At 37.2% G+C, this 14,295-nt stretch overlaps 1 protein-coding gene across 1 annotated transcript in view; it reads right to left on the bottom strand.

Moving 5' to 3' along the window:
- ELP3 (elongator acetyltransferase complex subunit 3) overlaps nt 1-14,295 on the bottom strand; it is a 98,989-nt gene that overhangs the window by 22,201 nt on the left and 62,493 nt on the right. Inside the window, exons 11-13 of the mRNA XM_030312676.2 lie at nt 5,262-5,352; nt 2,484-2,549; nt 631-858 (exon numbers count right to left, since the gene is read on the bottom strand). Of these exons, the coding sequence (XP_030168536.1) occupies nt 631-858; nt 2,484-2,549; nt 5,262-5,352 (385 nt within the window). The remainder of the gene's footprint in view (nt 1-630; nt 859-2,483; nt 2,550-5,261; nt 5,353-14,295) is intronic.

The following is a 14,295-nucleotide window of genomic DNA, read 5'->3' as shown; positions in this document are numbered from 1 at the left end:
AAGCCATCAGCCCAGAGCCTGACGCGGGGCTCGAACTCACGGACCGCGAGATCGTGACCTGGCTGAAGTCGGACGCTTAACCAACTGCGCCACCCAGGTGCCCCAAAACCAGGGTTTTTCTTAAATCACTAAGTTTGGGGTCTACTCTGTACCCACCAATAGTGGTTTTAAACCACTTCCTGGAAATTTTAAAGAGTTATTTCTTTATTTAGGTTGTCTGTGGGGAGTGGAACAGCATTCCACTACATGTCAGATATAGCTTGCATCTATGAAGACCTTTAATATTTCACAAGTGCTTTCACATTATCATCTGCTTTGATTTCATAATACATAGTTGAATCATATGAAATTGCTGGTATTAGGCCATTTCTGACTTTCAAAAATAGCAATTTCATGTGGTTCAATCTAATACTATATTCTACCTGAGTCTCCAATTTGTCTCTCGCTCCTCCTCCTTCACACTCAAAAGAAAACATCTCTGAACACACAATATTAGTTCTTCAGTTTCTGTCCTTGCCTTTCTCCCTTCCTCCTTCCTCCTCTGCCCCCTCCTTCTGCCCATTCCTTTTCTCTCTTCCTCCTTTGGGCAAGTTTCTAATTATAGTCAAATAGAAATGGAATACAGGATACCTGATGCTGAAATTTAGTAGGATCTCGACTGCTCACAGGGACTACACTTCCATACACATGCAGCTCTCGAACTATGGAAACACCTCCAACCAATTCAAAACGGAAGGTTTCTTCCGAACATTTTCGTAATCTCAGGAGGCCAATCAGAATGTCTTGATCTGGGTCTTCATATGATAAGAATGTTTCCCAGCCACCATTCGCAACATAATCTCTCCTTACCAATTCAACCTGTTTAATAAAAAGTCACACACACAAAGTTTTTTAAATTACAGAAAATTCATTTTTATAATTGTAAGTATTTATTTAGGTTAATACACACAATTAAGGATAACGAATAATCACGAATTAGGTTTCTTTTTACTTGTCTACTTTCAAATATCAATGATTAAGAAAGAGTTCATGCCTTGTTCATGGAATATTATAAAAGGAAAACAATTCTATAATTGCATAAATATTTGAACTTCATTAACCTTGAGATTCTTACAGAGATCTGGCTCAGTAAATGCTTCTATGTACTTAAACCTCTGATCCTCCATGAAGAGTCTCGAAGGTAAAATTACATATTATGTCACATGCATAGCTCTTGGGAGCACCACTGAGCCCAGAACTGTTAGGTCCTCAATGGTTTCATTTTCTAGCCTTTACTTCTTCCACTAAAACCTGATTTTGGGGGAAAAATGTGTTACTGGTCACTTGTTCCTTGATGGGCTTTTAAGAAAGTATGGCATCCCACAGAGCCCTTAAAATGTTATGACTAGTTATAAGATTAAACATTAAAGAAAATTCAAGAACTGGAGAGTAGCTTATGGGGGAAGCTCTGTGGTACCAATCTACATAGGCTTTTGACTCTTCAACTCATTGTTCAAGTGGCCCTTGAATTTTGCATCTGCATAAGCAATATGTAACAATATTCAGAGACAAACCTACATATGTGGGCATGGTCACACTCAGACACATTCTGAAGATAGGCTGACTGTACCAGTAGTGAAGTGAACAATTCAGACCAATGGTTAAATTTCCTCTCAAACTTAATGTTTACTAACTAACTGGATTGCACAAGAATTTGGAAAACTGATTAACTGTGCTTGGGTCTACTTTTTTCTTCAAAAGGTCCCAGATGTTAAAAACATCAATTAAACAAACCATGCATTTTGAGAACAGAAATATCAATGCAGGTGTCATCTAATCTCTCTCAAGTAGGGTTCCACAAAAGAGCTAATCCCCACAGAAAGTTTGGCATATAGCTAGGCATTATAGGTACATAGGAGAGAAGTTAACTCATTACAAACAGTGACTACTTTTAGGCATCAGGCTTAAGTTTTGTGGAACCCTTATTGACAAGGGCCCTGAATTCATCTGATTACCACCAATGGGCAATAATTTTAATAGTTGTAGTACCCACAAAGATAAACAGATCACATACAGCTCTACCTGAAGGTAGCCACTAGCTGTATGTAGCTATTTATATTTGGATTAAAATTAAATAAAATTTAAAACTCAGTTCCTCAGTTGCACTGGCCACTTTTTAAGTACTTACCATCACATGTCACATTGGACTGACACCACATTGGATGGCACAGATTATAGTTTGCAACCCTGCAGAAGGTTCTAGTGGACAGTGCTGATCTAGAATGAAGTTCAGACTTGGTTTTCCTAACCTGTCTCTTCTACAGTTCAGCCACCCTCATATTTGTCTTTCCTGTCCTAACATCTATATTTGATCCTCAATTACTCTTTGCTTAGTTTACTTATCAACTTCTAGGGATCAGTCCTATTGGTAAGAAAGTGTGGGTCCAGGTCTGAAAAAAATTTATGAACAGGATCCAATCTCTCTATAAAATGAAGAAACTAACCTGGTATGGCCGTACTTTGTGATGAATTTCTTGGATTCCAACCTCTCTGGTTCTCACGTCTCGACACTGAAGAAAAAAAAAGTGGAGGAAAGGGGCAAATACAAAACTGGGTTAACTAATTCAATTTTTATTCATACCTTTCCACCAAACCCTGAGCTCAAAATTAAGTTTGGACATAATTTACAATGAGATAATAAGAACTAAATTTAAAAATAAAACCATCTTTAATAAATCTGAGGATAGGGGAAAACAAAGTATGAAGTTAGTATAGCATTGCTTTACAAACAAGCTTAGAATTCAGAGATCAATATATGATACCCAAATAACATATGTCCTAAAATCTGGAAATAGTTTTTTTTACCCAGGGGATATAGCTGTACCTGTAAGTAGAACCCAAAACTATGTATACAGAAGAGTAAAAAGCAAATTCCTAATTTTTAAATATCTTCATCATTTTATGGCAGTTAACATTTTTAGCATTACCATGTTTGTATCATTTAGAAGTTGGAAAGACTGCTGTGGTATTTTTCTTTTTTTTCAGAGAAGGGCACTGTGGGAGAAAGGATGGGAGGGAGGGAGGGAGGAAAGGAAGAAAAAAGATGGAACCTAGAGCTATTTAGTATACATCTGAACCACAGTCACAAGAGCATCACTGGGAGGCTGCAGATGATATACATGCAATGCTTCTCCTTGTATGGCCAAGCTATGTGATAGGACTCTCACGTCTTTTTTTCTTCTTCTTAATGTTTATTTAAGGGGGGAGGGGAGGAAGGGAGAGAGAGGGAGAGGGCAAGAGAGAGTGAGTGAACACTCAAGCAGGGGAGGGGCAGAGAGGGAGAGAGAGAATCCCAAGCAGGCTCTGCACTGTCAACGCAGAGCCTGACATAGGGCTCAAACTCTCAAACCGTGAGCTCATGACCTGAGCCGAAATCAAGAGTTGGATGCTTAACCAACTAAGCCACCCAGGCACCCTGTGACCCTCACTTCTATTCCACAATACAGTATACATAACTACATAGCCTGACATTTATAATTACAGAGTCATTACAGTATTCCATTATATATCCCATGGTATATTTTCCCATACACAACTGTAAAAATTATTTTCAGGATTCTAACATTTTCTACCAGTGAGAAAAGATCACCCTAGGAAATGTGATGATGTCATGCAAGCTATACTACTAAAACAGCATTATTTATGAAGTGCTGTTATATATGTAAAGAATTCCACGAGAAAGATAAGAGCTCACTATTCAGTTTTATAAAAACAAAGCTATTTCCATGTTCCAGACATAAGCCCAAGATAATAATGCTTTAATGTGGATTCCATGAACTCAAAAATTATATAGCAAACAAAGATCACAAGTCTCTATAATTACAAATCTATTACATTTAGATGTTGTCTTTTAGCTACAGCAGTTCTATACAGTAGGTTGCATGTGAACAAGCTATAGTTACACGCTCTTAATGAACACCTGCATGCCTTTTTGGTGGTGGTGGTGGGGGGGTGTTATGAGAGAATGCTTTTTAAAAGCAGAGATTTGTGTGTGCTCATTTTCTGGTAAAGACAGTCTGTGAGCTAGATGTCTTTCAGCTGTCTTCAGTGTTTAGATTCAAACCCAATTTAAGAGAGAATATAAGGGATACAGGGTTAATGACGATAGCTAGATGATGAAATTATCAGGATAACCAGGTCAGGTCAGGTTAGTCACTTTGGCTGTGGTATTCTCAGAGGAGAGAGGTGCTGGAAGACAAGGACAGCTGGAGACTGGGAAGAAGAACGGGCATAATACAGACTTGTCTACTTGTTTGGTGCTATTAATTACTCTGATTACTGTATTTGCTATTTTTCCAGAACTTGAAATTGTCTTTTTTTTCTTTCTTTTGTAGAATAAGCCGATCATGTTCACAAACTCTCCTTTGGACAATTTTCTGAAAAGGTTTCTCTATAACAATTTGACTGAGAGAATAAAATGTCTTGGGCAGGTGCACAAACATGACATGCAGTCTTCAAAACGATGTCTCTCAAAGTCTGTATTGTTCATGAGAACATCCCACAGCTCCATTCCAGACCTAGTGAATCTGAATTGCTGAAGGCAGAGCCCAGCAATCAATGCTCAGGCCTTGACCCCACTTCTGGCTTTTCCTCTTTAGCAGCTCTAAGAAGGAGTTTCTAGGGCACTGTGAATTTATGTTATAATCACCTTACTGTGATTTATGAATCATGTGCAGAGACTGTTAAGATTCCTGGGCTCTTCTGCATGTCCAAGGCCAGAAGAAAGAAGGTGTTTAGTAAATATCTGAAATAAGTAAGTACTTGAAAAAACATGGGGGTGGAGCAGGGCAAGGGATATTGGAATATGTGGGCAATAGCACTGTTTCGTAATCATTTTACACACATTATCCTGGTGTCTTCAAACACATACTCATATCTCCTATCTCCACTAGTCAAGAACTGAACACCCAATACTTCAAAAGAAAAAAAAAAAAGAAAAAAAGAAATACTTCAAAATTTAAAAAAGAGAGTTGAGATCATAGTTGGCATCTGGCACCCTTAAATCGACAAATATGCTCTTTTAGAAGAAAGCAGAGGGGTGCAAGGGAGAAGATGCAGGCTTTGCAACCACTGGTTTCAACTTCATGTTTTATATACACCTAGTAAGAATGCCTTCAGTATATGAAAACTTTTTGACCAAACTTGGGAGTCTGTGTGTACCAAAGTTAAGTGCCTTGTGTTTCAGATTACTTTGATCTCAACAGTTACTGTCAGACTCTTACCTGTATTCCAAGGTCTTTCATTCTTGCAAATGCCAGCTCTCTCAAATTACCATGCTCTACTCCTGAGCTGACTAAGGGCATTGGAATATCTCTGCAGAAAAAAAAAAATCAGCTGTTGCAATATATAAATCATTCTCTACAGCAGAAAGGCAGGGATATTTTAAAAAAGGAAACAAAAAAAACCCAAACATACAAAAATCTACAGAGGAGATCAGAAAAGAAGGATATTCTAACCAGGAGGCAAGGTTCAGGGCTTCTGTGTCCCTCAGTTTTCCCATCCATGAAATCGTGATTTTCACCAACCACTCAGGAGTTTTGTGAGAAACACCTGATGGAAATCATTTTATAAGATTACAAAGTATAAAACAAAACTGATCATCATCAGTAATGATTTTTGGTTGAAGAGACATATGTACTAAACAAGAAATCCAATATGTCTAAAGAGGAGAAATACTATTTTTTAAACGTTTATTAATTTTTCAGAGAGAGAGAGAGAGAGAGAGTGCACGCACACGTGCATGTGAAACAGCACTGGGGGACGGGGCAAAGAAAGAGAGGAAGAGAGTGAATCCCAAGCAGGCTCTGAGCTGTCAGCATGGAGCCGGATGGGGGGATCAATCCAAGGCCATGAGATCATGACCTGAGCTGAAATCAAGTTGGACATTTAACCGAATGAGCAACCTAGGTGCCTCAGAATAACAATTATTATTAATGCACTACTTTATTGATGGCTTATAAACACTTTCCCATACCCGTTGCTGAATGATAAGTAACCAGGAAGCTCAAAAGCCTGGTTTAGCCAACAACTGGACTTAAAAAGAATGTTATTTTCCCTTGATTCATATAAATCTAAATTAGAAGCAACCCTGCATTAGAAGAGTTGCAGCTTGCCTAAATATGAGTGGAGAAAATTCTATTTCCTGCCATCAACACGGCATAAAGTGCCAGGCATCAAGGAGATGTCAGTCAAATCTTGAAGTTATGAGTTTTATTTTGGTAGCCCCAACACCCTCTTTTAGACAGAAATCAGCATCTAAAGATAAAAGTTAAAACAAATCTGAAGAATATACTTAGCATATCTGTTTCCTATTCAAAGACAAGTCCCCAGTTTGTTTTGTCTAATATTTGGCTCATTAGAAGAAAGACTTGAAGAATACACCAAATATCCTTTCTTCTCATTTTTGCTTTTGAATTATCTCGAGTCTTTTTCTTCTCTTTTTACTTATCCCTCCAAATGTTAAGTACATACAATTAGCTAATTCACCCATTCAATTCTAATAAGATATTTCTCATTCACTCAAAAGGATCAAAGGCCAATCAATTAACATTAAACCCTACACACAGGGGTGCCTGGGTGGCTCAGTAGTTGGCTAAGCCTCTGACCTTAGATCATGATCTTGTGGCTCCTGGGTTAGAGCTCCACATCCGGTTGTATGCTGACAGCTCAGAGTCTGGAGCCTGCTTCAGATTCTGTGTCTCCCTCTCTCTCTCTGCCCCTCCCCTGCTCATGCTTGGCCTCTCTCTCTCTCTCTCAAAAATGAATAAACTCAAAAAAAAAAAAAAACAACAACTATACACAGTAAATCTATTAGGCTCTGGAAGCCAATGGAGTTTCCAGTAGACACTATATGAAGCAATGAAAAGCCAAAATTCTTTAAGACAATGATACAACAGGGAGTTCAAAGTTAGAGTGATATTTTAAGTGATTAGTTAATATATGTGGTTTACTTACAGTTTTTAGTAAAAAAAACTATTTTTGAAACTGTAATTTCTTTTTTTATATAGTTTATTTATTTTGAGAAAGAGAGAACATGAATGGGGGAGGGGCAGAGAGGGAGGGAGAGAATCCCAGGTAGGCTTTACACTGACAGATGCGGGGATCAAACTCACAAACCATGAGATCATGACCTGAACTGAAATCAAAGAGTCGAATGCTTAACTGACTGAGCCATCCAGGCGCCCTGGAACTATTTTCTTAAACTCAAATACATTTTAAATTAGTAATCAGATGCAACTAAATGAAGGTTACTGAAGTAAAAAAATATGCTTTATTTCAGCAAGGAATGTGCAAATATACCGTTTTAAATATTTTGCTGTTTCATAATACATAAACCAAAGTTCAAGTCTTCTAAATGCCCTTTTATACACGGAGACATTTTATAAATAACTTACAAATATCTGTACTTTCACAACTTAAAGTAAAATTTAAAATTTCATGTTATACATGACATGAAATTAATCTGATAAAGTCAATGGCAATCACTGTTAGTACCCGTTATGTGACAGATACTTCGATTCTTGTTACTCTCTGCACTTAAATTCCATAAAGGTACCTTGCACACTGAATTCACAAATACTTAAACACAGCTCCTGCAGAAAATGCAGAGATAGGTTTCTGTGAACCTGTGGTCACATTTTCTTCAACTGATCAATACATAACTTTGTTTTATGTGTTTCTTCTTAAAGATACTTTATTTAACATATAAGATTTATTAACATAGTACTTGTGGGTAGCAGCAGTATAATTCATGCCTTAATGAAGCTTATCCAATATTCGTTTTCTTCAAAGGCTCATCACAGCCTTCTTGTGCTTAGGAATGCTAGATAGAAAGCATTTTAGCGCTATGTGTGGGGCCACTTTAAACAGCAAAATCAACACAAAGCACAATAATGTGAAAAATGGGTTAAGCAGATTGCGAAATGATGCCTGCTTACAGTACGAGGGCTGAAACAAGCACACAGTATCAGAACAAAATCTTGTTCCTCATCAACCCTTCAACTACTAGTCTAACATACACCGCTGACTCTTGTTTCACCATCTCAATAATGGCTGTCAAATTGGTGATTATCATCCCTTCTGCATTTCTTAGTTGGGCTTGTAAGGAAGAACTTCCTCTTCCCCATTTATTTATTTATTTATGAACTCGTGGACTCCTATTTCATTCAAAGAGCTGTAATCTGATACTAACATTATTTATTTTGCTTAAATTAGATTTGGTCAGTAGGTGTGTACTCAGGCTGGTTTCTGGGTCTTTTTGACATGTCCTCATTCCTTGGATATTTCCTTACTTTCTGGAACAACAAGATGTTCCAGGTTTATCTTGTACGTTTGCTGTCCCAGCCCTGGAACTGGCCATTTTTCCAAGCAGCCCTGATTCTTTTAAGTGGAGAATGGTATTTATAAACCAAGATCTGGGCACTCACTGTGTTCATTACTACTGAGGTATCATTGCTTCTAGACTCTCAGTATAAACAACCAAGAAATTTATGTATTATGTGTATATATATATACACACACACACACTCATATATGTATGTACATGCATGCATATATGTTTATATATCCATAACTATATCTATATGTAAATTTAAAAGCCCCATGAGTTCATGCTGATAATTACAATTCTAATCCAGCATTCAACTTTCTACCTTTCAGTGTTTATAAATCCCTTCAGACAGTGAGAAATCTGGCTCTTTTATCTTTAATGTATTTACATTTTTGCTAAATCAAATAATTTATTTGCTCAGTATAACCAATCTCCTAACTACTCAAGCTGCTACCACTGTACTCCCTACCTTTACTCTCCCTTTCTTCAGATGGTAGACGGTTAATGCCTCCATGGCATTGCCTCCATGGCATGGTGATGGGAAGGAGAGATGGGAAGGCAAAGGAAGATGGGCTCTACAAGTATTTTTAATAATGAACCAGTACTTTCAAAAGACCCTAAAATTTTCAAAAGTAAACTCTGTAAGGGATAGGTTTTATCATATAGTGTTGTTAAGCAGAATTATATGACAGAAAGAACTACCAGCAGGGCTGGCTAATAGTTTGTGGGGCCTAGTACAAATGACAAGAGCTTCTTGTTAAGAAATTATCAATAATTTCAAGACGGCGAAAGCAAAGCATTAAGCCAAGTTCCAGGCCCTATGAGACTACACAGGTCATGTGTCCCAAAAGCTGGCCAAATCAGGGCCAAAGCACAAGTCAGAGAGGACCGAGTAATACAGGGCTTTATAATGATGCAGACAGTTCATAAACGTCCTTAAATTCATGTCTGTCACTACAAAACCGCAACATGGTTTTAACAGTCTTTGGCAGTGATGTGCCTCGAGTATGCCAGGTGCTAGTTTTTCCTCATTAAGGAATAGAAATGTGGCAATCTCCACTTTCAGTGATAAGGTCTTTCTCAATGAAAATGAAGGGCCAGAATTCTATATACCCTGAGCATCCTCTATACACAAAGTAGTGTAGTAAATAATCTGGAATATATAAACAGATATTGTTATAGTCTTCTAGGAGTTCAAAGCCCAGGTGAGATTACTGACCATCTGAACTCCATCTAGGTAGGAGTTAAGATTATTTTTAGGTTTCTCAATTTGTTTCAATCTAGTTTCACTTTCTTGGCTTGAAGAGAGATTACATTCAAGAATATTTATTCACTTTTCTATTTCAACAGGTAACATTTTAAGCTCAGAGGTGCTAATATTTGCAATTTGCTCATCAAAAACCTTTCAAAGTGATGTCTAGAGCTTTTCTGGTCTGAAGTTTCTCAAGCTTCAGAAGCATGTTTTGGTTGCAAATTGGTATTCCTATTCTAATGCTTCACAGTGACTTAAATATCACATGGAGGCCGACAGCTGTCAAATAGCCTGCAGGAAGCAGCACTTTCCTGAGGCTCCATCATGTGTCTGGACAGAATTTTACATTTAATCATTCACTGCACCCTTCAAGGCGGCAATACAGAATCACTATTAGAATACTGCTTCATAAAAATACCCAGTAAAATGTTATTGACCCAAGTGTCATGAAATTAAAAGTGTAAATTAGTTAAGGTGGGGAAAATGTCCAATTAAAAATATCAAGCAATGTATCTGTAAAATATAGTATTTTTAAAAAGCCAAGTATAAAACATTGTGCTTTCATTTTATTTTTTTATTTTTATTTTTTTAATTTTTATTTATTTATTTTTGAGACAGAGAGAGACAGAGCATGAGCAGGGGAGGGGCAGAGAGAGGTGGAGACACAGAATCCGAAGCAGGCTCCAGGCTCTGAGCTGTCAGCACAGAGCCCGACGTGGGGCTCGAACTCACGGAGTGTGAGATCATGACCTGAGCTGAAGACGGACGCTCAACCTACTGAGCTACCCTACTTTCCTTCCTCTGTCCCTCCCTTCTAACACCTGTCTGAAAAACATTTTTCTTCTCCCTGTATGTTTAGATTCACAAGTCGATACTAAGTATATCGCCTGTCACTGGCAGAAGTTGTCACTGGGTGAACCTACATAGGAAGAGTCAGATATCCTAAAGGCTCAGAGCACGAAGACACGTATGATTTTCCTTTACTATGATTTAAAACAAAAATAAACTCTAATTATTAAATTACCCAGATTCTATACTCTGGGAGGAGGCTTTTCTCCTTTGCCAAAATTTTCTTTATCAGTTTTCTACATTCTCCAAATTGCTCTAAAAGTTTAAAACTGAAGCTAGAAGGAATGTTGGTAAGTCAAAACCATATGATTCTCTCTTCCCAAATCAGGTTTCTTAGTCACTTGACACTGTGTAGAGACCCAGCCTTCTCTTGTACACACTGTGTACAATGTTTGAGTTACCCACTAAAATTTTCCTTAGCACCCCTATTTTCAAAACTTTACCATCAGCTACTGATATCAGTTTCTTTTCTTTTCTATATTTATTTTTGAGAGAAAGAGACACAGAGAGAGAGAGAGACAGAGCATGAGTAGGGGAGGGGCAGAAAGAGAGGGAGACACAGAATCAAGAGCAGACTCTAGGCTGGCAGCACAGAGCCTGACGTGGGGCTCAAACCCACCAACCATCAGATCATGACCTGAGCCAGTCGGACGCTTACCTGACTGATCCGCCCAGGTGCCCCACCAGTTTCTTTCTAGAGGTCCAGATATACCAAATTTGAGCTATAACCAAATATAAACATGAGTAAATGGAATTTAAGGTTTTTAAGCAGAGGCATGAACCTGTTTCACAAAAACACAGCTATCAGACTGTTACTAAGTGTGAAGTGTACTATGTGAACACGGACATGGCTTTTTGTCTCCCTAGCCTTTGTATTTATCGAGGAGAGTGAATTCAAAAGGGCTCTGAAAGATAAAAGCAAACTTAATGAAATTTTCTTTGAGCTACCGCAATAAAAAGTACCATCTACTTTATGATCCAGATTCCTGAATGGCAAATTATATATAAACCGACAACTGATTTAAGAAGAAACACAAATAATAATCAGTTACATGAAGAAAATGTTAATCTTCACTAATCACTACAGAAATACAAATTAAAACCCCTAAGTAAATAAAAAATATAAGTATTCAAAATTCTATAGAGATAACTATTTATTACTCTAAATTGGTAGATTATCCAAATCCCTTTGGAAAACCATATCAATATATAAGCAAAAACTATAACTCCCCTTGTTCCAGAAAGTATATTCATCATCATCATACAAAGATGCTTACTTAGTTCCTTTATCACGAGTAGTCCTAGATTATACTAGTCTAGTAGATTACTTCATCAAAAGTAAAAAATTCTATGTACATGGATTTTAGCTGTAGTGGAGGTCAGGATAATGATTGCAAAGCAAAAACCCTTGCTTGAGGAAAGCATCGGCCTCCTAGAGACTGGAAAGCAAGGGCTTTGGATGAATGCACTAACCTCTGCCTCTAGACTTCTTCCCAGCCTGTGCTCTTGCCTACAGTCTTAGACCTGAACCTTGGCCTCCAGCACTCGTCCCCTGCAGACTGGCTGCCCCCACAACCCACATCCTTCTATCCTGGCCATTTCTCCCACCTATTGGAGTTTTGTGCAATTCAGAGCTTAATAAACTGACAACTATTTGCATAGCCTTTAGTCAATGGGAGATTTTTGTTGAAAAAAAACCAAGGACATCCCTTCGGTCCTGAATAGAGTTTTACTCTTAATTCCTAGTTTGCTACTCATTAAATGTGTTAACAGGACTCTTAAAGCTTTATTATTTAAAGAATTTTTTTTTTTTTAAGGAATTTCTACACCCAATGTGGGGCTTCTGGATTGAGCCAGCCAGGGACCCCCTTAAAATCTTATTTTATTTTAGCTTTACATTTCGGAAATGGTGAAACATATATCAGTTCAATTAAATAAGTAATAACCATGAAAAAAAATGATGAAAGAAAAAAAAAGAAGGCTGGAAGCAACTTACATGTCCAACATTAGGGAACATTTTACTAAATGAGACAAAATGCTAGACTACTGTGCTGCCATTAAAACTTTAACTATGAAGATTACTCTAAGCCTTTAATAAGAAATGGACACAGAAATGCAAACAGAATATTTGCCAGTATATAAAATGTACTGCTGTGTAAAGATGCATTTCAAATATACAAGGAAATTTTTGGAAAAATAATATTATTTATGTATATTAATATATGTATGTTATTAATACATATTTTAAAATTGTTTTTAAAGTAGCTTTATAAAGAAATTATTTTGGTATGTAAATACAGTACTGTATGGCTGGAAATTAAGTAGGAAATGTAAGCTCTGGATAATTAGTAACATTCTACAAACTCTGTTGGAAAAAAGTATAAAATCACATTCTCAGAAAGAAATGTCTTGGGAATCAATGAATGGTGGTACATAGAAGCACTCACTACCCTCAGCACCATGAAAATCTAGGCCAGAATTTCAGTGATTATTGACAACAAAAAGCATGTCAATATAAAATAAATTTGAACAACTTTTTATGCAGTATATACAAAGAAAATATGTAAATAAAAATGGGTAAAAAGTAGCAAAATATAAATCTGAATGAATTCCTATGTAGGTAGCGACAGTAATAGTTCAGTAATATTCAGTGCAAAACGTAAGGTAACATATTTGAAGGAATTCTGTCCACGCTTACAGGGAAACCAATGCTTTATTGAACATTAGTCCACAGTAAGCTACATGAAACAAAAGAATTCTAATGGAAACTTGTTTAACAATAGCATAGTTATATAGAAACACAAAAAATATAATAATAAAATAGAAAGTATCATAAAGATTTTAATCTTTATTCTAAAACACCTAGAAAACAATTGCATTCAAAATTAAGCGAAGTATCAGTCCCAAAGCATGAAAATCTGACATTACAGGTAGACTCTGGATGACTCTCTCTACCAAAGGCATTTGCTGTGTTAGGAACTGAGTCATCACTATCTTGAAATAAATTCTGAGTCTGAGATATTACTAATTCCACATTTTTAAAGAGATTGAACCTCGTTTCACAGCATTCCATTAAATTTTAATCCCCTGCCCCACATTTGTAAAGTAATAAGAGTGTCAATTCAAAATCTTAAGCCCACACCCACCCGTACCATTTGCCCTGCATAAATCTCTTAAGCGATGTACTGACAGAAGTAGAACTGACAGTATGGCCTGTTGGCATTAGGGCCGAGGAGCTCTTCTACTGCCCGATTCTCCAGAGAGAGCTGTAATGGGGTCATCACAGACAGGAAAACTGAGAACAGGGAGGTTGTTTTCATCAGCCTCAGGTTGGTTATCCACAATATTATGCCCTTCTCATCATACAACTTTTGGTTGTATAATACACATGTTCTAAATTCTTCTGGTCATGACACCTTTACAATTGTCCTACAGAGATTATTTCTGCTGCTCTGGTTTTCTTAAAGTCCTTATCTTCTCAGTTGGTGGTAGGCCAGGATAATGTACTATGGTTATATTTCATGATCTATAAAATTAAGCTTTTAATGTTATAGTACTGTCTCTGTTGCCTTTGACTCACTGGTACAGGAGTAGGAAATTTAAAGCTGAAAGTGAAGGGGGAGAATGCAAATTCATCTGATTGTGTGACCTTGTTACTTTTGTTAAGAAAACTATGGTGTCTACGGCTGTGAAATTTCTATCTACTCTGTGATATTTGCTGCCATTCTCTGCTGGTGGGAAGTTATTATCTTCAGTGTTCTCTGGTTGCCCTGTAGTGTAAGTGCTTGACATTAAGTTTTTGATGTCAGAAGAAATCCATCCTGAA

Source organism: Lynx canadensis, chromosome B1, assembly GCF_007474595.2.
Source record: "Lynx canadensis isolate LIC74 chromosome B1, mLynCan4.pri.v2, whole genome shotgun sequence".
NCBI lineage: Eukaryota > Metazoa > Chordata > Mammalia > Carnivora > Felidae > Lynx > Lynx canadensis.
The sequence above is the reverse complement of the archived record's forward strand: the minus strand, read 5'-3'. Positions and strand labels throughout refer to the sequence as shown.